The sequence below is a fragment of the Natrix helvetica genome (genome assembly GCF_964273705.1).
Source record: "Natrix helvetica genome assembly, chromosome: 3".
In the NCBI taxonomy this organism is placed as follows: domain Eukaryota; kingdom Metazoa; phylum Chordata; class Lepidosauria; order Squamata; family Natricidae; genus Natrix; species Natrix helvetica.
Window position 1 is genome coordinate 38,715,614 of NC_138549.1, and position 22,732 is coordinate 38,738,345.

At 39.1% G+C, this 22,732-nt stretch overlaps 1 protein-coding gene across 1 annotated transcript in view; it reads left to right on the forward strand.

Moving 5' to 3' along the window:
- The window catches only part of GABRG3 (gamma-aminobutyric acid type A receptor subunit gamma3), a 441,769-nt gene that overhangs the window by 390,210 nt on the left and 28,827 nt on the right, over positions 1–22,732 (forward strand). Inside the window, exon 6 of the mRNA XM_081947663.1 lies at positions 11,979–12,116. Within this exon, the coding sequence (XP_081803789.1) occupies positions 11,979–12,116 (138 nt within the window). The remainder of the gene's footprint in view (positions 1–11,978; positions 12,117–22,732) is intronic.

Here is a 22,732-nt window from a genome sequence, read left to right on the forward strand (position 1 = left end):
AAAAAAGTAAGCAAATGCACTGAAAAAACTACTACTTATCTCTTTCAACTTGTGATACTTGCATACCTGTAATTCTTCAATTAGATAGTCTTGCCAGAATATTGCTGTGATAAGTGAATGAGACAACAGGAAGGAAAGACTCAGAGAAAGAAGAGGCTGCTGTGTAATAAACCCAAAGATTTTCATTCCTCATCCTGGGAAGGATAAGTAGTGATATACCCTTATTTCTGAGATGGCATTCACTGGATGGTAACATGGTTTCCATTTTCAATGATAAAAGGGTATTGGCATAAGTATATGTCACGATTGCAAACCTCATGATAACATCTTAAGAATTTAGGATAGTAAAGTTCTATAATTGTTTTAAATAGTGTTTTAATCAATTTTAACATTCCTTGCCTGTTTTTAATTTTATATACTTTTTTGTGCTTTTAATATTTTATTGAATGCCATCCAGAGTGTGAGGGAGGTGAGCAGTTCTTAAATATGACAAAAAATAAATAAACATGTGGTTGGTCAGTGGTTCAAACTACCCAAAATTTAAGATGACATCATATTCTGGGATATTCTTGAACATCAGCTAAGTAATAATTAGTAAGGAATGAGTGCCTCCCACAGTATCAGTTGTGTTGGAAGCTACTACTATGGATTATTAAATAATGAAACGACAAAATAATACAATTTATTAAAAATAATTTGGGTTAATGGCATATAAAGTAATCAAATATCTCTTGGTCTTCACTAGTTAAAATTCACAGTCATTGATTTAAAATAATTAATAACCTAAAGCCTAACACAGAGATTTAAAGCAGTTGGCAACTGAACAAAGACATATTTAATAGTTAAGAGACTATGAGATTAGTTACAGTGCACAGTCTATGAGATTTTCCTAGTGAGGGAAAAATGAAGAGTGAGTTAGTAAGAGGATTCCTGCCAAACGAATAAGATAGGAAGTTTAGAAATGTTTCCAGTTTGTAGGTTATCACAGAAACCTGGAGCTAGCATAGTTAAGAGCAATAGCAATAGCACTTAGCCCTCTCTAAGCCAATTACGGAGTCAGCATATCATCCCCAACAATGTGTGTTCTCATTTTACTGACCTTAGAAGAATGGAAGGCTGAGTCAATGTTGAGCCAGTCAGGATCAAACTCCTGACAGTGGGCAGTGAGTTAGCCTGCAATATTGCATTCTACCAGTGACGTGCGGTCAGGGGAGGCAAGGGAGGCGGAGCCTCACCTCTCTTCATGAAATAATAGTATATAATATTATATACTATAATATTATAATATTATACATCCGTCCGGGCGCGCCCGGGAGCTGCGGAGGCAGAAATGTTGTCGGCGCTCCCCAATGATGAAGGCACGAAAGCGACAGTCGACTGTCGCTTTTGTGCCTTCGTCATCCGGAAACGCCGACATTCTGCCGGGCGCGCATGGACGGAGGTAGGCAGAATGGTGCCGAGCTGATCCGGCGGGCGAGCGACCGAGGATCGGGCTGCCTCGCTCGCTCTTTCGTCTGCCCGGATCGCCTCGGTGTCGCTGTGGCTACCTCCGTCCGGGAGCTGCAGAGGGCGGAGGCAGAAATGTCGGCGTTTCCGGATGACATCATCCGGGAGCGCCGACAACATCAGCACGGACGGAGGTAGCCACAGTGACACCGAGGCGATCCTGGCGGACGAAAGAGCAAGCGAGGCAGCCCGATCCTCGGTCGCTCGCCCGCCGGATCAGCTCGGTGCCATTCTGCCTACCTCCATCCATGCGCGCCCGGGAGCTGCGGAGGGAAGAGGCAGAAATATCAGGGTTTCCAGATGACGTCATCCGGGAGCGCCGACAACATCAGCACGGATGGAGGTAGCCACAGCTGCGGAGGGCGGAGGCAGAAATGTGTGCCTCCAGCACACGTGGTCCCATTCCCCGCCTTCCTGATGACGTCACCTGCCTCACCAGCCATTAACCTCATAGCACGTCACTGATTCTAACCACTGTGCCATCACAGCTTTTGGGACCTTGGCTCACTAGCTATGGACTTGGTCTACTAGCAAAAGAAAAAAGACAAGGTAAATTAAAGTTTTAAAAAGGTGGGAGAATGGAGTTTCCGTAGAAGTAGTTGGTGGAGAAAATATAAGAAAAGGGCATGCAAAAAGATGTTATTTAATTGGAATCATTTAGGAAAGGAGAAAAAATTGAATCATGAGTTCTAGTCTGCTGTCTTTTGTGTGACAGAAGGAGGGGAGAAGGAAAAATAAATGAAGGCAAGAAAAGTTCCTCCAAATAAAAAGAGAAGGGGAGGGAGGGACAGAAGGAAGGAAGACTAGGGTTATTGTTTTCTCCTCTAACTGGCTGGAAGGTCAAGGACCATTGTTGCACTTTTCTTTGGCAAAATCATTAATGCATTGTGCAATCAAAAGAACCTTGATAGGACCTTCTCAACGATTATGCTAATCAAATTGTTTTTTTTCTGAAATGTTGTATTTGACATCAGCAAAAAATAATAATAAGCTTGAATATTGGGATATTCGAATACTGGAATTATAGATTAGTCTATGTCTCAAGATTTTATATCTATAGTTAATGTTCAACATCAAAAAAAGAAGAAAATTTCAGAAATTAGGTCACTATATGCAGTATATACACACAGTTTAAATTTTGCTTCCCTTTGTATTTCCCTTGGTTCACACCACAATATTTCTATAGCAAAGGTATCTGAAGTCTACAGCCATTCTTGTAAATACACATAATGCTAAAGGCTGAAGCTTCATTTTTCAGCCTGGCAATTAGCTATATAATCAAAATGTTAAGCCTTTTTGGTATACAGTTTTAATTTAATTATATTTGCTTTTTATGGTTTCACTATGTGAACTTATATTGTTCTATTGTGGATGTTTTTATTTCTGTAAATAATTTGGGGTCACAAAATTATGCCAGTTTATAAATCAGATCAATTAATAAATCTGATATTTGATAGGCACAGACTCCACAATGTATATGCAGTCATTTTCCTGGGATACAAAATTGCTACCTTATCATTGTATGGCAATGATTTCCAAATGCTATTCATTTAACCCTCCTCACTTTTTTCTTTTGCTGAAAAAGATCAGTGTTTGCTTGAGAGCTTCTCAATGCAGGGACGTGCGGTCAGGGGAGGCAGGGGAGTCAGAGCCTCACTGCTCTCATCATGAAAAGAAAAAAAAAGGGAAAAGGGAAAAGGCATACGTTCCCCGCCTTCCTGAGTCAACATGAAGGGGACTGTGGAGCACGCTCTGGCTCGCGCTCCGCGGTTCCCTTCATGTTGACTCAGGAAGGTGGGGAATGGGACCATGTGTGCAGGAGGCTGAGGCTGCCTCAGCCTCCTGCACACGTGATCCCATTCTCCGCCTTCCTGATGACGTCACCAGCCTCACCAGCCATAAACCTCACCGCACGTCACTGTCTCAATGTAGCAACATTTTTAAGCAACAGTTGGGCAATGGATTCTGGCTATGTAAAACTGAGTCCCACAAATAAATTGTATTATGTATTTATTTATTATTCAACAAGGCCTACCTCATTATAGTGATTCTATGCATCTAACCATATTTAAACTCAAAATACAAACATCAATACTTTCAATAACAGCAAAGGTAAAATTAATGTGTTGTAAATTAATAACTTCACAGGCTCCAACCAACAATCTGAACTCTGTGTCTAGGAATGCATCCAGCCCTCCAATGCTTTGTGACATATCAGCTGGCAGTGTCAGGGCCTTCTAATCAAGAGCAGACTGGTATTCCAAGGGGCAGATACTAGCACAGAAAGGCATATTTTCTGCATCTAGAAAGATGTTTAGTCTTAAGTGACAGGACCCTCAGTACACAACTCCTCCTGAATTGAATGGGACAGGTAGAAATGATTGGAGAGAGAGATAATTCCACCATGGCATAAGGGGCTTTATAGGTAATATCCAGCAGCTTCAACCACATCCAAAAGCTCCCTGGCAGCCAATATTTGCCAGCTGCCACCTTATGCTTCCTTGTGCCCCACTACAATGCGGTGACATGCAATGCCATGGATGCTGGTGGGGGGAGGGAGTTGGGAGGAGGGAATATTTGGGGCAAAATGAAAGTAATTGCTATATCTCCCCGAGATGCTGCCTAAAGGTCACCTGGCTGGGGAAAGAAGGCAACTGCACACCAACCTCGCTTGAAGTGACCGTTCTGAAAACATCTTGCTTGGACCTGATTGGTCATAGGGGGTCAGCGATCAGAAGCACTTAAGGGAGGGAAAAGTTGAACTTAGGGATTTTGGCACACGATTCTCAGTTCTGGCTATGGAGTACTGCAATACACTTGCCTTCTAATAAAATTATACCTTTCTCGACAAACGGAGCCAAGGATCATTTCTATTTAGGGATTTAAGTGATGGCAAATCTGAAAATATCTCACTGTGCATATACTGGTTCTGTTTGCGGTAGAACAAACTCAGGCGCCCTTAAACCCCTCAGTTTTGCTAAAATTCAGCTGAAGCCTATTCTTTCCCATCCAGGCTTCCACAGCATCTAGACGAGGGGTGTCAAACTCATGGCCAGAAGGCCAGATGTGTCATGTGCTGGCCACGCACATCCCTGGTTTAGCAAAGGGGGAAAGTCATGATACATCACATGACAACAATGTGACACTGTGAGTTTGACACCCCTGCTCTAGACCCTGCATCAAAACATCCACAGCATCTCTTGGCTAATCTGGGGTATAGATAATCTGCTTCCTCCAGAATTCTTTGAAGCTTCAGAACAAATACATTTTCAACCATCTTCAAAAGATTAAAGACAGAATGAAAATTGGCCAGGTTCAACAGTGGTTTCCTGATAGGGATAAACTATCACCTCTGTAAGAGTCAATAGGAACATTCCCTCTTTCAAAGATGTATTCACCATCTCCAAGATCCATGTGCTTTCCTTAGCTAACTAGGAGGGATATGGTCTAACATGCAAGTGGTCAAGCTTACATTTCCATAAGCCCAACTGAATCAAACTCATGCTAGGGTGAATCTCATCCACTTTTGTAGGATCTGCATAAAGGCCAGGGTCCAGCTAAGAGAAAATGCAGAGGATTTTGTCTGGCAGATGTCTGGAATATTTTTCATGGTGATGCTGCAAATGAACCCCCAGTTCGATCATTTCTAAATGGGTTCAGGATACCTTAATAGTTCTGTCAGATATTTATTTATAAAATTTATTGGCTACCCATCTTATCAAAGGGTAACTCTGGGCGGCCAACAGTTACATATACTGTATAATTAAAAACATAAAAAGACATTAAAACCAAGGACACATGGGGAGGGCAGGGGTGGAGTGGGAGGAGGTGGGCTGTTATTACTCAGTTATCCACTTTCATTACACTGTTCCCCCACTGGGCCTCCAAGCCAACTGGCTTCTTCAGGCACTTATAAAAATATAGGATGGTTGGGGCCAACCTCACATCATGGGACAAGATGTTCCAGAGGACAATAGCAACAGCAGAGAAGGCCATCCTCCTGGATCCTGCCAGCCAGAATAATTGAGCTGACAGGAGCTGCAGCATGGCTCCTCTACTGGTACAAGTGGTATGGGCCTATCTCAGTGGGATGAGACAGTCCCTCAAGTAACCTGAAGCCATGCATGAAGGGCTTTAAAGGTGATCATCAATATTTTGAATAGTGCCCAGAAGCAGACTGGCAACCAGTGCAGCTCACAGAGTAGTGGTGTTACAGGGGCCATTCTTGGGGGCCCAGAAGCTACACATGCTGCTGTACTCTGCACCAGCTGTAGCTTCTGAATGCTCTTCAAGGGTAGCCCCTTGTAGAGCACATTACAATAGTCCAGCCATGACATGACTAGGGAGTGAATGACCAAACAGAGGGAATCCTGATCCAGGAAAGACCACAACTAGCACACAACACAACGTTGTGCAAAGGGTCTCCTAGCTACAACTGCCACTGTTTCTCAAACAGGAGCTGTGAGTCCAGGGGAAGTTGTGGACCAGGTCTTTCTGGGACAGTGCCACCTCATCCAGAATCAAAAATGACAAAGTCTCAGATCCCAGAGTCCCACATATCCAAGGCCATTTGGTCTTCCCAGGGTTCAATCAAAGCTCGTTGTCCTCCATCAGCCTCCAGACACCTTAAGAGGTAAGACACAGCAATACCTGGATCACCAAGAATGGAAATATAGAGAGAGCTACCAACCAGCACAATAATGGTGCAAAATATATTGCTGTTTCACTGTCCGTAACACCAAATGATAAGCCTTATGGCAACTATGAGGCAGGAGAACCCTGGCATCTTAATTGTGGCTGTAGCTTGTGCTCTATAAAATTCATTCCTCGTTATCCTCCAACAGTGTTCTAGATATCTCTTCTCGCATTTCAGCCCCTTAGCTCCTCTGTAAACTAGAAAGAGATCCAGAATCCAAGAAAAGGAAGAGGCTGCATAAACATGATCTCATCAAAAGCCCCAGTAGCTCTATCATGATCAAGCCTTTCATAGGAATGTGCATCAGACCTTCAAGAACATCACCACAACCCCTCTGTAACCAACCGGCATCTGGGTAGAATGATCGAATGGGTCCAACTTCCCTGCAGTAGGGGGCAGTTCTAGGGAACTCCAGGGCAACTAGAAAGTGATCTGATCATGACAGGACAATTATATATGCTGGCAAGTGTATGCTGATAATATACCTGGTTGAAAGCTGTCTAAGTCTTGTCTATAAATTAATTTGTTACAACAGCTGCAGAAGGGAGAGATCAGAAAAGAGAAAGGAACAGGGAGAGTAACAATGACTATCTCTATTTCTACAATTTCTATTTCAGTAAAATGTTTAAAGAGGAGGGGAAAGGGACTGTGCACTGATTGCCCAGAAACTGAGTGCAGTGTGAAGTGTCTCAGACATTATAAGCTCCTTGCAATCTGTTCACATGAAGAATAATTTTCTTAATAGCTTTCATAGTTGAATTAGTCCTGATGGACAGAACAAATATAAAGAGTAACATGCCAGCAGAATAATAGAAGGATTTTGTGCTACTAGCGTTTTGACTGGCCACCCAACTAATTCAGCTGAAGAATAGTTGAGATTCCTATCATTTGCCAGCAGGAAATCAGAAATGATTGTGAATGAAAATATACAATCTACAGGCAAGGTACAGGCTCCAGCAAGTTTTTACTTGTTGGCAGGAACTCATCAACACAGCCTTTGATTACGATTGAGGAATCATAATGGGTAGCTGTAAGCTGTTTACACAGTATGTATGCATAGCCCTTTCACACTTTAAAGCTTGTGAACAATATTTAACAGAATGTTTCATTTTTAATTTGGTGGAAGCAGCCTTATTCCCATTAAACCTGGCAATCCTACAGGTGTGATAATTGTTTCCAGTCTGGGGTGATGCTGGATTGTGGGCACAACAAAGCTAATTATGCCAACAACTCGAACAATGCCCAATTAGTGGTTTTTTTTGGCTATGGAAAGATGCTGGCTTTCATAATGCATGATAATAGTTAGCTACAATGAAGCAAGAGAGAATGCCAAGACTTCAGAAGTACACCCACTCTCACTTTTGATTGTATCAGTGTGATAGAATCCAACATGTGTGTGAAAATAGCTATTTGATCTGCCATATAAACCTATGTAGCTAGGCCATTTTTGGTCAAATAAAATAATTGTGTACATAAGTGGCCCAGTACAGAAACAGTGATTGTTTCTACATCTTTATTCTTCAATTGTTCTACTCCACCTAAAAGATGAACTGTGGTGTGGGGAAAAAGTATGCAGGAAAGCCCAGGAATATCGAATAAAACTATAATTAATAATTTTGTTCCAGGAACAGTGAATATATTTAATTTTTATGTTTATTTACCCAGTTCACATTTCACAAGCCTACATGAACACCAAAGTGACACTTTTTAGAATTTTGTGATAATCTGTGAGTCACAAATCTGCACAAAAATATGCAACTTAAGACAAGCAATGCATAATATTATGTTGGACAAAATTTGCAAAATGTTCATGTTCTAAAAGTGCATATAACACAAAGCAGAAAAGTTATTCTATATAATTATATGCAAAATTATATGTAAATCTCCCCCTTTACCTCAATAGACCAATTGGGAAAGTGAAATATTGAACAGGATGAACATTGACAGATTTAGCCACCATTTAATTATTCTCTATCAGTGATTAATTCTGTTCCTACCTCTCTCCATTAGTGCCAATAGAGGAACAAACATGACGTTCAGATAACTAAAGTTGTAGTAAAACAATTTATAAAAAGCAAAATAGAAATAAAGTCTTGGTTTAGCTTGATAGAATAATAGAAAGTTCTGTTTATTGCAAGGTGATATCTCAATATATAACATGAGGCATATAGATAAAATATGTACAGCATAAGATCAAAGCAGGGGTGTCCAAACTTGGCAACTTTAAGACTTGTGGACTTCAACTCCCAGAATTCCCCAGCCAGCTCTGCAGAGCTGGCTGGGGAATTCTGGGAGTTGAAGTCCACAAGTCTTAAAGTTGCCAAGTTTGGACACCCCTGGATTAAAGGGATCAGGTATATTTCACCTACAAAAGAGTTTGGGAGAGAAAATAATTATAATCATTTTAAAATATTAGAAAGACTGAAGTGTAAGTGATAGAACAGATTAGTTCTCTGTGGCTTTAGAGAACAAAACTCAGAACAATGAGTTTTCAAACTAAAAGAAAGAACATGACAATAAAACGTTGGGGGAATTACTACATGGAAAATTAGTTTTGACAGTCAAGTCAGAAGAGCTTCAGAAGGCATCACATTGCAATTCATTATAAACACCGTAACAGGCAGTGGTAACAAGATGTACTGGGTGAAGTCTAAAGATCCTGACAATTACATCAATCTAAATTAAGAATTCAGATGATAGTTTTAGAGCTTCTGATCCAAAAACCCACATAGGTACAGGTTCATGACTTGTTATATATCTTATGGAAGTGTTGGTCTTGTGATTTGGTGCATGTGGCCTTTGCGGTTTGAAAGGTGGTGATTTCCCATTTGCATCATCAATCTTATAACAATAGCAATAGCACTTAGACTTGTATACCGCTTCATGGTGCTTTTACTGCCCCCTCTAAGCAGTTTACAGAGTCAGCATATTGCTCCCAACAATCCAGGTCCTCATTTTACCGACCATGGAAGGCTGAGTCAAACCTTGAGCTGGTCAGAATCAAACTCCTGGCAGGAGACAGAGTTAATCTGTAATACTGCATTCTGTCCACTGCACCACCATGGCTCATACGACTGGAGCGATTCTCGTATATAAACCTCATATAGATATTTTGGCTCATAAAATTTGTACTTCCATTTGGTTACTCTTGAATTGCATATCCACTGATGATTCAATACACTTACATATTATCTCTTATATGTATGTAATTAATGCAGAAAAGCTAACACAAATAAACAGCAGTGATTATACATTGTAAATAGACCGAATTTGAATCCTAAAGTACTCATTCTTCAGGGAGATATAAATGCTATAACACATATCTTAAAGCTGACTTCTTAGCCCTAAATATGTTAATATAATCTGTCTGCCAATACAGTAAATTGCCTTCTTGGCCTTTTTACCAGTCAATATCATGAACTGTAAGTAGTTTTGATTCATAATTAAAAATCCTCTACAGTATAACTGTGACTCTTTAACATTGATTGAAAATAAATGAATGCCATACTCCAAAGACACTTATAAATAATTTTAACAGATAACAGATTAATGTTTTGTGGGCATCTCTCATACTATATAACAACTTGAGAAAATGGATTAATTAAATATAGCAAGAGTTCATAAATAGTACGTATATACTATAAGAAGATAAAGCTACTTAAAGCAAAGAGTATAAGAAATAATCTATAAACCTGGAAATCCCAGAAGTGTTTCTACAGCCTTTGTATGTTATTGTAACAATTTACAATTTATTATTTAGATGAAATTGCCTGCTAAAACTGAGGAAGTGAAGACTTATATTTAAATTCATAGAAAAGTTTGTAATATTTGTTTGGTCTTCACAACAATCCTACAGAAATCTGTTTTAATCAGACAAGGGTTGCTGTAGTCCATTACCCTTGCCAGGATTCATTCCCAACTCTGTAATCTATATATAAGCAAAATGCCACTCATGCAGCATCCCGAAATCTCCAGAACCGTAAAGTCTACAAACTTGAAATTTCGCACCTATGTTCCTCTTGGCTTGTAGGTGCTCACTAAGAAATGATTTTTTTTTAAATGATCATCAGATCATTAGTTTTTCTTATATTATATTATTAGCACACTCTGATGCTAAGGCGTTAGATGGTCCACTCCCCCTCCCCACCTGAAAAGAATTCTGTTCCAACTGCCACTTGGGCATGGGCCTGGCCAGTGCATGACTCATCCAGCCTGCAGGCTGGCAGTTTAGACATTCTGCTCCCACTCCCCACCTGAAAAACACTCTGATGCTAAGGAGTTAGACTGAGGGAAAGAAGGGGATAAGATAGGAGAGGATCAATGGAGCCAGTCTGAGAGAGAGAAGGGGGAATAGGAGAGGAGAGGCTTCTATGGGGCAAGTCTGAGGGAGAGAAGGGGATAGGATAGGATATGTTTCTGTGGGGCAAGCCTGAGGGAAAAAGGGGATAGGAGAGGACTCTGTGGGGCAAGAATGAGGGAGAGAAGGGGAGACGAGAGCCGTTCGTAACTACTCATTAATTTTCAAGCTGTAAGTATTGATTTATCAAGCCCGATCACGTAGTTTTGTAGCGGAGCATGGGTATCCCCGACTCCCTTTGGGGAGAGGGGGCGGTATAAAAATCGAAATAAAGGTAAGGTAAGGTAAGGTAAGGTAAGGTATCCAGCTAGTTCAATATATTTTAGCTGGGAGACAATGTCTGTACCTATGGGAATCATTTATTGTTTAATGCAAATTATCTATTTATGAAGTTATACATATCTGCAAGATATCTTGAACTGAGGGTCATTAAAGCAATAGGCAAAGTGATCCATATGTTCTTAAACAGCTGTGACTTCAGAGAGCCTTCAGAAAACCTCTAACAACTGATACTGCAAGTACCGCACAATTAAAGTGACAATGGAGTCATGCACGCTATTTTTGCTTTCATTTTGTTTCTATATTCTTGCCTAATAAAGAAAAGCTCTTCATTTATACATTTTCTAATTATTTCCTTGCTTCTTTGACTGGAAATTATCAACTTCAATGTTGAATAGGGTAGAATTGACCCAAAAAGACTCTGTTGCAAACTGGGGGTCCTTGGACTCCTGCTCCAGATGGCAGTCATAGCCTTAGTGGAACTTTGAGCTGTGCACCTATTGCAGCCGTTCATGGATCACGAGACTGCTCTCCATCATTCATCTTCTGGTCACCTCTTGGATGGATTACTGTAACGTGTTGTACAGGAGCTACTTTGGAAAAACATCTGGAAACTAAAGCTGGTGCAAAAAGTAGTGCAGGAGTAATATGCATACCAAATTAGTACATGTTAAACCTCTGCTCTGTGAACTTGATTTGTTGTCAGTTTGTTTCCAGGCTGTTATATTTATCCATTCCATTAGACCTGGCAAATGGGATATGTTATGGGTCCCGTCCACCAAGAGTTTCATCTGACAAGAACCAGGACCTGCCATGGCATCCATCTTCTGGAACATCCTCTTTCTTGTGGTTATATTGGTCCCAATCCTGATGGCTTTTAGGAAGTTCCTGAAGATATGGCTGTGCCATCAGGCCTGGGGATCCCATAGAAGTGGGGGGGGGCTGCAAGGTGGCTGTACTGTTTGCTGTAAGCTGCCTACGATCACATATGTCAGAAGAGGAGGAGGAGGAGGAGGAGGAGGAGGAGGAGGAGGAGGAGGAGGAGGAGGAGGAGGAGGAGGAGGAGGAGGAGGAAAAAGTTTATAGTGTTCACATTATGAAATATTTACTAGATATTTGATGCTGACTTTTAATTTACAGATGGCTATCCACAAGAAGAAATGGTTTACAGATGGAGAAAAAACTCAGTAGAAGCTGCAGATCAGAAATCTTGGAGACTTTATCAGTTTGACTTCATGGGACTCAGAAATACTTCTGATATTGTGCAAACATCAGCAGGTAATAAATAAGAATTTCCTGTGCTGGAGCTAGAAAGATTCCCTGCACCCATTTTTCTGTCTAGAATATCTTGTGATTGCAATAAAAAAATATACATACCTATATGAATGATAGGAGACAAGAAGAGAAAGCCAACTCTAATTCGTCAGATAATTTTGAATCAGTTTGAAGAAGATCAATTCATAAAACTTACAGAATTACAGCTTCTCATGGGACATATTACTGAAAATGGGTTACAAAAAGATGCTGGATAATTAAAACAATGTGTGTCGGATATAGATATGCAACTAGATTTTTTTCAGATCTTCCTACAGATCAGTGGGGGTTTTCCATTTTTTTTTTACTACTGGTTTGCTTGCGTGTGTGTGTGATGTTTCTGCGCATTTGCAGAAGCATCCGGTGGGTGGGCGGAGTCTCCTGCCACCTCCACTACTGGTTCACCCAATCTGGGCCGTACTGTGAGCAACCCACCTCTGCTACAGATGTGTTTTTGAGTAGTGTTCTCATCATTATATACCAACAAGTTATCTAAATCAGATAACTCTTCCCAAAACTAGAAAAGCATTAACCTTAGCTTGTTTTAATGTGCTATGAAGATTGTAGTTGAAGTGAAATATCTATCTATCTATCTATCTATCTATCTATCTATCTATCTATCTATCTATCTATCTATCTATCTATCTTCTACCTACCTACCTATCTATCATCTATCTATCTATCTATCTATCTATCTATCTATCTATCATCTATCTATCTATCTATCTATCTATCTATCTATCTATCTATCTATCTATCTATCTATCTATCATCTATCTATCTATCTATCTATCATCTATCTATCTATCTTCCTTAAATAAAATCCCCTATCTTTCAAGACTTGTGATGAAGAGCTGGTGGAATACTTACTGTACCACATGTACTGTATTACTTTACTGATGATTCTAAAAGATGCACAGTTCATTTTATGACCCCTTTATTAACTGAATTTCTAGACCACCCAATGAATTCTTTATTGCAACCATAGAGCAGCATATAAATTTATTTTATGTACAATTGTTGTTAGCTGACCAGTATCATTCATTCTTTGAATGTGGCAAAATTTTGTATTTGTCAGGCTTGGAAGCCATCTTGGGCATTGGATCTTCAGGCCCGCCACATTTAGTCTGTGGGAAACTGGGCGGGGGGATTGTCTGGAGCTGGGGAGATATATAGTCATAATAACATTACTTTCTCCGAGAGTCAAGTATATTCTGCCTGCAGTGGTGGGTTCTGGCTCCCATTGCAACTGGTACACTTCAATGGGGCCAGGTGTCCATTATGTGCATGTGCGCAGTGCATGCATGCATCCCTACCACCTGCAATGCTCCAGCTGCTCAGCGGAGCATTGTGCAGGGGCCGTACGCCCCGTGCACATGCGCAAATGCCCTGGTCAGCTCAAATAGAGGTAAGGAGAGCAGACGGGCGGGTGGGCTCTTTGGAGCATCGTATCAGAACGGTAAGTGGTTCACTCAGCAGGCACCGGTACACCTGTACCAGGGCGTACCAATCATATCCCACCACTGTCTGCCTGGCACCTGGAGGGGTGTGACTGGGAGGCATCTCCAGTTGGGACAGTGCTTTGATTGAACCATGTGATGGACATGTGGGTGCTTGGACTTTCTTTTGGGTGGGGAAAACCTGGAAACTTTCAAATTCGGTTTTCCCAGATGTGCCAATATGACATCTGTAATAAAAGGGAACTTTGAGGAATATCAATCCTCAGAGTCTTATTTCGTTGGGGGTGTTGCTTGGAACCCTGACAGTATTATTGTCTAAAACATATTTCCATTAATTGTATTGACATGGACATGACTGTTTATTATTTTTACCAAATTTTATTCCATAATGTTTTGCTGTAGTTTATTCATTATGTCTTAACTTTTATGTTTTTCTAAATGAAATACAGATTACTGATTCTAAAAAAGAACTAATAAAGGACTGACTAAAAAAAACAAGCTTGGATAATAATTGCCTTGTATATTGAGCAGATGTTGACCAATTCACTGAAGTACAAAACTCATTATATATTACTGTTGCAAATGCATGAGAAGAGAGTTGTATATTTTAATATTCTTGGTTTTATAAACATAACATTACCATTCAGAGGGTGTACTTTATCAGGAGAATAATGAATGAAAAATGAATTCACTGCTTGCAATGCCAATTCCAGAAAATCTCTTTCCTATAATGCATATCTATATAGAAAGACCCTTTATTGTGTAGTGGGCTTTAGTAGGCAAGAAGCAGACCACCATAGATACAACAGCATTTATTGACTCAAACTGGAACTAAGGAACAGCAGGCAATTGCCTGTAATTGGGCTCACAGGGCCTTAACCAATCATAATACATGAAAAACCCCGCCCAATATGAATGTTCAAGTTTCCCTTCAAAACTGTTGGAGTTAACAGTTAGAGTCATCTAAAGGTTAGTTTCATTTTAGCAGGGCTTAACACAACTATATATACTATTTAATACATAACGCCCTTGAAAGATCCCAAACTGAAACTTCTGCTTCAAGCACCAGGTTCAGAAGAATGTTTGATTTCTTCACAAGTATTTTGCCAGCTCTAGTGTGAACCAGTGAATAGAGAGATCTCTATTTTTCCTTCATAATAATACATGTAGAATACTGAAGTCACATAAATAAATAAAAAGTAGAAGTATTTCTCCAAATTATGACTCATTGTCTTAACTCAGTGTTTTATAAATTAATGGGCAATTTATAAACTGACCTTGGTAATGAAGTGAATGGTCATTTGCAGGAGCAGTATTTTTTTGAAAATCAGATCTGGGTATAGCCAGTGAAATGTTCCATCATCCAGTGATATGTAGCTTTGGGATCCTTGGTGCTCTCTGAGCTTGGCGGTCTTCTTGCAGATATTTCATTACCAAACTAGGGAACATTATCAATGCTAGCATTGATGATGGCCAACACTGATGATGTTACCTAGTTTGATAATGAAACATCTGCAAGATGTCCACCAAGCACAGAGAACACCAAGGGTAATTCAACTGAGCTACAAATATTCTTTTTTTTTATCAGTATATAGCTTGCTGGCCTTGTAGCAACATCTTGCATTAGATAGATATTGGTCTGAGCCATTAAGATGATTAGGCATTGCTCTTATAGTAGCCCTGACCATCTATTAAATCAAATGAGATATGATTTTAATATATGTTCTGTTACTATTTGTGAATATATCTGCATTAAAGCCACACTATGTTATTTCTGAATATCGTAATGAATAGCCCAGTTTATTGGGTAATCTGCAGTCTTTGGTGCATTCTCAGATCAGATATGGATTTCAATCTTATAAAAATCACTGCATAGAGTAATCCAAGTCTAAAACAAGTTGATTGGATTTTTTATTTCTGTCCATCTGTCTTTTCACTTGTCTTCTATTCCTTAAGCTTAGTTGCTTAATAAATACCCCAATAAATATTAATTGTAGCCATTTTTCACATTTTTGTCATTTGTTCTTGATGTCATTTTTCATTCATATGTCATAGCATTTTTTTAAAAATGTAGTCAAAGGAAATTGCAGGTAGCACTGATAGTTGGTTATTATTGAACTGGCCAAAGTGTATTGTATTAGCTGAACCGGTTAAATAAAACATTTCCCTTATTATTCAATCTTTTCTCCAGGGTTTGCTAGGATGTGTTTTTCCTCTCCTCCAAAACATTTTAAAGACTTGGAAAATTGCCAAAGTAATGAATGTTCTTCCCCCCATTGCCCTTATCAACAGACTTTAATTTAAACTTAATGGAATTCATTTTAGCTCTAGCACAAACTATTGTCCTGCGTGTTAGTAAATGCCGAAGTATGCATGGGGATCTATGGATTATTAACCACTCTAGAAATTGGGATTTGTTTAATTTTGCTCAGGGAAGGGGTTCCATTCTTACTAACGGCTAAACTTTGTGAAGAGAATGCTATTCTGATACCAACATAATATTTGTATATCGTAAATAAACTCAGCTTGGAAAGGGAAAAGGGAAAAGAAAATGCCACACTTTTCTAGGTTTCTATGCAGAGATCCTTGTATAACCCGTAGCTACAAAGCTTGTAATACAAGAACAGGCTCTAATGCTACATCCATATTTCTCTGCTTTGAGATTGTAAGGATAGATGGACTATATAAATCATTCTGAAAGCCATTAAGACAAGATAGTGATACATATAGACTGCTCCAAACAGATGCACTCTTGTTCCATAAGTCTTTTCTTTTCTGATTGTTACATAGAGTTACAAAACTCCTTTATCTCTACATCCATTTGAAGTAGAGATAAAGATGCAGGGATGGTCTTAGGAATTTTTGGAGTCCTAAACAAGAAGATAATGAAGACCCCATATGGAAGACAGATGTTTATAAAGCTTTTCCTCTTTTTGAGCTGATGTTAAGAAAGTTAACTGAAGCACCTCATTGATTTTCTGCTGTTGATATTGTTGTTCCTTTTACTGGGGAGAGCTGGGTTTTCTGAAGGGGAAAATGTTGAGGGCTTACTTACTAAAAATAGTTATATTTAATGTTACTGTGTATCAAGCATTGTAATGCAGATTGCAAACTCTGCCCACAGCCTAGAGCTCGATCCTGACGGAGCTCAAGCTTGACAGCCTTTTATCATTCCAACGTCAGTAAAATGAGGACCCAGATATGTGACTCTATAAACCCCTCAGAGAGTTCTGTAAAGCACTATGGGATGGTATATAATGCAACAATTTTTGAATTGAGGTACCTCAAATGGGCAAACTTATAGAATGTGTTCAAATCTGGAGCCCATGACTTCTGACAGTATGAATTGGGGAAAGTTGTAGCTGCGTTAGTGCTTCTGGGTGCTGCATTACTGGTTATTGCTACTTTCACATGATCTTCATTTTCAACGTTCCATTAGCCTATCTTGCAATCCTTCACTCCCTCTGTCACCCAGCAGCAATCACGTTCCTGCTGGAAAGGGAAGGATAGGATAGGATAGGATAGGATGGGATGGGATGGAAGAGGAGAGGACAAAGAGGAAGAAATGTCTGCACACCTTTTCTGGTGTCATGGATCTGCTCCCAAACCCTTCTCCAGATGCGAGTTCAGAAGAGGAAGAGGGTGACTTTGAGTTTGCAGATGAAAGCATGGAGCTGAGTATTGGTCAGGATCAGGGCTCAGAAAATGCTAGCCCGATAAAGCAGCCTCAGCTGGGTTGATCAGATGACCAACAGGCTGAGTCTGATGGAGCCAAGCTACAGCTGCGGCAAGTTGGCCACAAGGTTCCAGGCTAGGACCAAGAGCAGCTGCCAGCCATTAGCAATGAGGAGGTAGTCCACACCTCCTCCTGATCCAAGGACATGTAGAGCAGGGAGGAGATGGGTACAATGCCAGTCAGCTAGACAACTGATGAGGAGGCAACCTTGCCTCTCATGAAGGGCTTCACCACTTACTGTAACTACTTAATCCCGCCCTGAGGACTTGAGTGTTGCTGAAGCAGCGTGCCCAGTTTTGTGCTCATGCCAAGTATTCTGGACTGTTCGACTCCTGGACTGCTTTTCTGGACTTTGTGTGTACTCATTGGACCACATTGCCCAGTGATCGAGGAGTGCTGTCCGAGGACCTGTTTGGTTTTTATAACACATTAAAGTAATAAATATGCAACTGTATAAACAAGTTTATCCATTCACTTGTCAACAGTTACTCCATATAGCAATCCTAAATGAAATATTATAGCTGCATAAATTATTTCAGAAAGATACACTTGTGCTGTGAGGAAAATTGGAATCAAAAATTATTATGTGACTAACTCCTAGAACTTAAAGCCACTCTTGTGTAACTGATGGTAGTGCACTTGGGAGGTTTAAAAAAGTTTTACAAGCTAACCACAATCAAAACAGTATAAATAATTCAGAAATTTGGCAGAAGATCAATATATCATTGCAAGTCCTTTAGCCCTAACTTATCAGTAAAGTCTGATATTGTAATATGAAGTGATGAATTCTTCAAAACTGAAATTAAACAGATCAAGGTGTGTGCTTTCCTGCTGATATTGGGACACATTATACTGTAACAACAAAGCAAAATATGTGATGTAAATACATCAATAATGCATCTCAATTGATAAAGTCTAGCTGACCTTGCTAAAATAAAACATATCCCTAAATCTTCTGATTATACAGCTCAATGATCACTTACAAATGAATCCAATGTGTAAGCAAAGCACTAACATTTTGTGGATGGTTTCCAATTCTTAAAATAAGGATAAATTGAAAACTTTTCAATATTCATATTTACATACTTTAATTAGCCCAGATTCCATTTTATCACTTTGGGAGCAAGGAATGGTAACTTTCCCTTTCTCCTTCCCTCTTGGTGATAGTCCACAAGCAACTATAATTCAGAGGTGACTGAATTTTTAGCAATTGCATCAATGAACAATTCCTACTGGTAACCAATCCATCTCCCTAATGAATGGACCTTGCAGTATCATTGAATGATCCTCCCTTCAGCAACTTTATCTGAGAAGGATGAGAGTAGAGGTATGAACACGTTTCAACATAGGCTTGAATTCAAAGGGTTAAGGCAGGGGTGTCCAAACTTGGCAACTTTAAGACTTGTGGACTTCAACTTGCAGAATTCTCCAGCCAGCTCTGCTGGCTGGGGAATTCTAGGAGTTGAAGTCCACAAGTCTTAAAGTTGCCAAGTTTGGACACCCCTGGGTTAAGGCCAAGGGCAATCATACTCTTTTCTTTTCTTTGGGTCATTCTCCTCACTAGCACGTCAACTGAGCAATATGTTGTAGGAGAAGATATTAGAAGATTTTTGAAACTTTGGAACAGAAGAGGATAATTATCAACATTTGATTCCAGATCAGCCGAGCTAGCTTTTCATTCTTCTCAAAATCCTATGGATACTCAAATTAGAAGGGCATTGTTTTCTGAAATGTGGGATTCTCTTTACACTTTGTTTAAAGTCTAATATTTCTATAAAATGGTTTAAAGCAGCATCATAATTGTAACATTTGAACTCATTTCTTTCAGCAAATTTTGTGCCATTTATAACTGCTTCCAGACCATCATGGCTATTAGATCCAATTCTCAAATTCCTCGGGAATGTTTAGAGCTTTAAATCCAGTATGTGCAATGTGACAAACTTACTCTTTCATCCACACCCCAAATGCCAGCAGGAACAATATTACAAATAGTGACGTTCTCTGAGCTTGGTTGTTTGCATGTAGACATCTCATTGTTTGACTAAGAATTTCCTCAGTGTTAGGGAGCGTGGGGTTTCCTCCCTGTTTATATACAGTAGTTTACTCTGCCAGTGTTGGGAGCTGGTTTTCTCCTTGGTAGTTTCTTCATTATTGGTTTGTTTGTTTTTTAGTTGAGTGTTTGTCTGGATTTAATCCCTATTTATCTGAATGTTGGCTGCTGAAGATAATTTGTTCTAGTTTTTTTGTTGTTTTGTTTTTATTTATTTCTTAGATTGTGTAAATGTGGTTTATCTCTGTGTGTCTATTGATTGCTGGTTTATCTGAATGCCAAGTTTCCAGGAATTCCCTAGCTTTTTATGGATTTAGCTTGGTTTAAGATGCTCACAGTTCCCAGTTGAAACAATGGTCGAATCGATCCATATATCACATGGTTAAAGAATTGAGGGATCCTTCAACACTGAGCCACAAATATTCTCCTTTATTGGTTAAAGAATTTTCATTGTGTCTTCATTGTGCCTTACACTGTATGTTGTAGATGACTCCCATTTCTGAACATTGACCTACATATATTCTCTTCCATTAAAGTGTCAGGAATGGATTTCTGTGGATAGAATGTAGCCACAGATGCAATTAGAATTTGTTCTTCGGTATTGTTTCTTTCAACTTAATTCTTAACTTATTCATTTAGAAAGCTAACTTCAGGGATATAAAGTTTATTAACTTGTAAATTTCAGTGTAAATTCCATTAAAAATAATGGAAGAAATAATTCATAGCTAGCATTAATTACACCAGAGCCTTTCTTATTTGTTTATTTATCATATGTTTTTGTAATAATTAACCATAGGTAAACCATTAAATGAACCCTATCCTAAGATGTACTAGTACTAAAGTACCCAAATAGTTATTTATTTATTTAGCACATAATACCAAAATGGTAATGCAAGACTTTAAACAAATAAAGAAAATTATCTTTATTACCAGTGCTGTACTAACTTAAGAATGACACTTATTCATATAAATGAAGTCCTGAATATTTTTTCATGCATACATAATGAATAGTTCATTTCAGCTTTGCAAACTAATCTTTAAATAGCACACCTAGAAGTTGTCTTGTAAATTGCAAGAACATGCACAAACATATTTTAGCTAAGTTAGCTAAGGTAGAAATAGTAAAATATTTTGAGTAATACAAGCATTGAACTTGCTATCTTTTATTTACATAGGTTCATAATTTTAATCTTTTGATTGAGAAGGCACAAACTAATTTATGATACAGATTAAGGTTAAGGAGCTAATTGAAAACAGAAGACAACACAGACAGGGAAAAGAGAGATTTGAATCCTGCATATTTCAATTTACAACCAATCTTCTAGGCAAGAATACAATTCCAGAAACACACACTATGCGTGTAGAACAAGTCAGCCCTAAATCTACAATATAAAATGAAAAATAAATAAATAGAATAGTATCATAAAATAATAAAATAGAAGGAGGGGAGAAACCCTGATTCACATATATCTCCTTGTTGCTCTTTATAGATATTTCCTTCTGATTTCCTCACTCTTCCTCTGGGTTGATGCACTTTCTATGACTTGGAGGGAGCGATCTTAAAAAATGGTCTCTAGGATGGAAGACACACAGATAAGAGCAGCACTTTCACAATAAAAGCAATTACTATCTCTTCTTTTTCAAACCCTTCTGAGAGAGAAACTTTTCTTTTCATTATGGGCTGCTCAGGGTTCACATTTCCTGAGTTTTGCTGGTCTCTTCCCAACTATGCAGATTTATTCATTGAGAAATGTAGATTGAGTAGCATTGTTGTATCTGAACTTTGTCAGGAGGAGATTTCTCCCCTTTCTTACATCCTCTAAGGACTTTTTCTATAGTCAGTAAGAAAATATATTATTGTTATTATATACTTTATTCATTAAACATGAAACTCGGTCAACTGAACATTCAAAAATGTGTCACAAATACCATTGACTGGTGCTAATGGTTAATATGGGTTGCTGTCAGCATCCTAGGTATCAACCAAGTACCTTCTTAAGATGCATGATGTTCCAAGTAGCACAGGTTTTTACAGTTCTGCTGGTGTTATTGCAGGAAGCTGCACTTTCTTGATGTGTTTTATAAAATTCTTGGACATTGTATCAAGTGCCCCGATGACAATGGGAATCACTATTGTTGTTGTTGTTGTTATTCATTGCACAGTCAGCCAGATGTTCAGTCTGGGTTTGGCATTTTTGTCTACCTATCGAGTCCTTACCAAGGACTTGGGATAGGCAAATCTGGATGTTTGATGGTGTTACAGATATCAGCACTGGATGGAAGCTGTCCTCAGTAAAGCCATCTTTTGAAATTGACTGATGGCAAAGTTGTTAATGCCAATGGTGTTCAAGTGGTTCTCTAGTTGTTTTGGAATTGCACCCAAGGCGCTTATAGCTATTGGTACTACCCTTGCTTGCCTTTGCCAAAGTCATTCTATTTCTATTTGTAAGTCTTTGTATTTTGTTACCTTCTCCAGTTCTTTCTCTTCTATTCTACTGTTTCCAGGCACTGCCACATCCACTATCTGGACTTTTTTGTCTTTCTTATCAACAATGGTTAAGTCAGGGGTATCATGTGGCAGCTGCCTTTCTGTTGAATTCTAAAGTCCCAGAGCAATTTAACTTCTTCATTTTCTATGACTTTCTCTATTTCATGGTCCCACCAGTTCTTGCTTACAATCAAATGATATTTCTTGCAGATTTTCTAATGCACCAATGTTGCTACTTTGTCATGCCGCTGCTTAATCAGTCTGTGTGATCTTCTTGCAGCAGCTTACTTGGTAGTCCACGGTTTCTTCAGCTGTATCATTATTGTTGTTGTTGTTAACATATACAGATTGTCAAATCCCTAAGGAATCTTAGTATTTTACAGATGATTCATAACAAACAAAATACAAATAAAAGAATGTGACTAAAATGCCCACAAACTAATGAATAATACCAAATAAAGTTAATTTATCCAAACCACAATAAGGTCCAGAACCAAATACCCTCCTCAAGAGCACTGTTCTGAGCAAACTCTAGAAGACAGTTAGGGTAGACATTATGAGAAATGATTCCAAAGAATCAGACCAGCCACTGAAAAGCAGCACCTCTCCAATGTGGGATGCTGCTAATAGGGTCTTTTTCCTGAATAGATTGAACTTGCTGGGCTGATTCCAAGAAAGAAGGTGATCCTGCAGATAAGTAGGTGCCAAGTCACATAGGACTTTATAGGTTAGCATCAGCACTTTGAATTGGGCCCATGATACCATCCCACTTCAGGAGTCACCACTGGCTCACTAAATGAATCTGGGGAAAATGTATTCTGTGGACAGACTCCGCCTCTGTTCTAG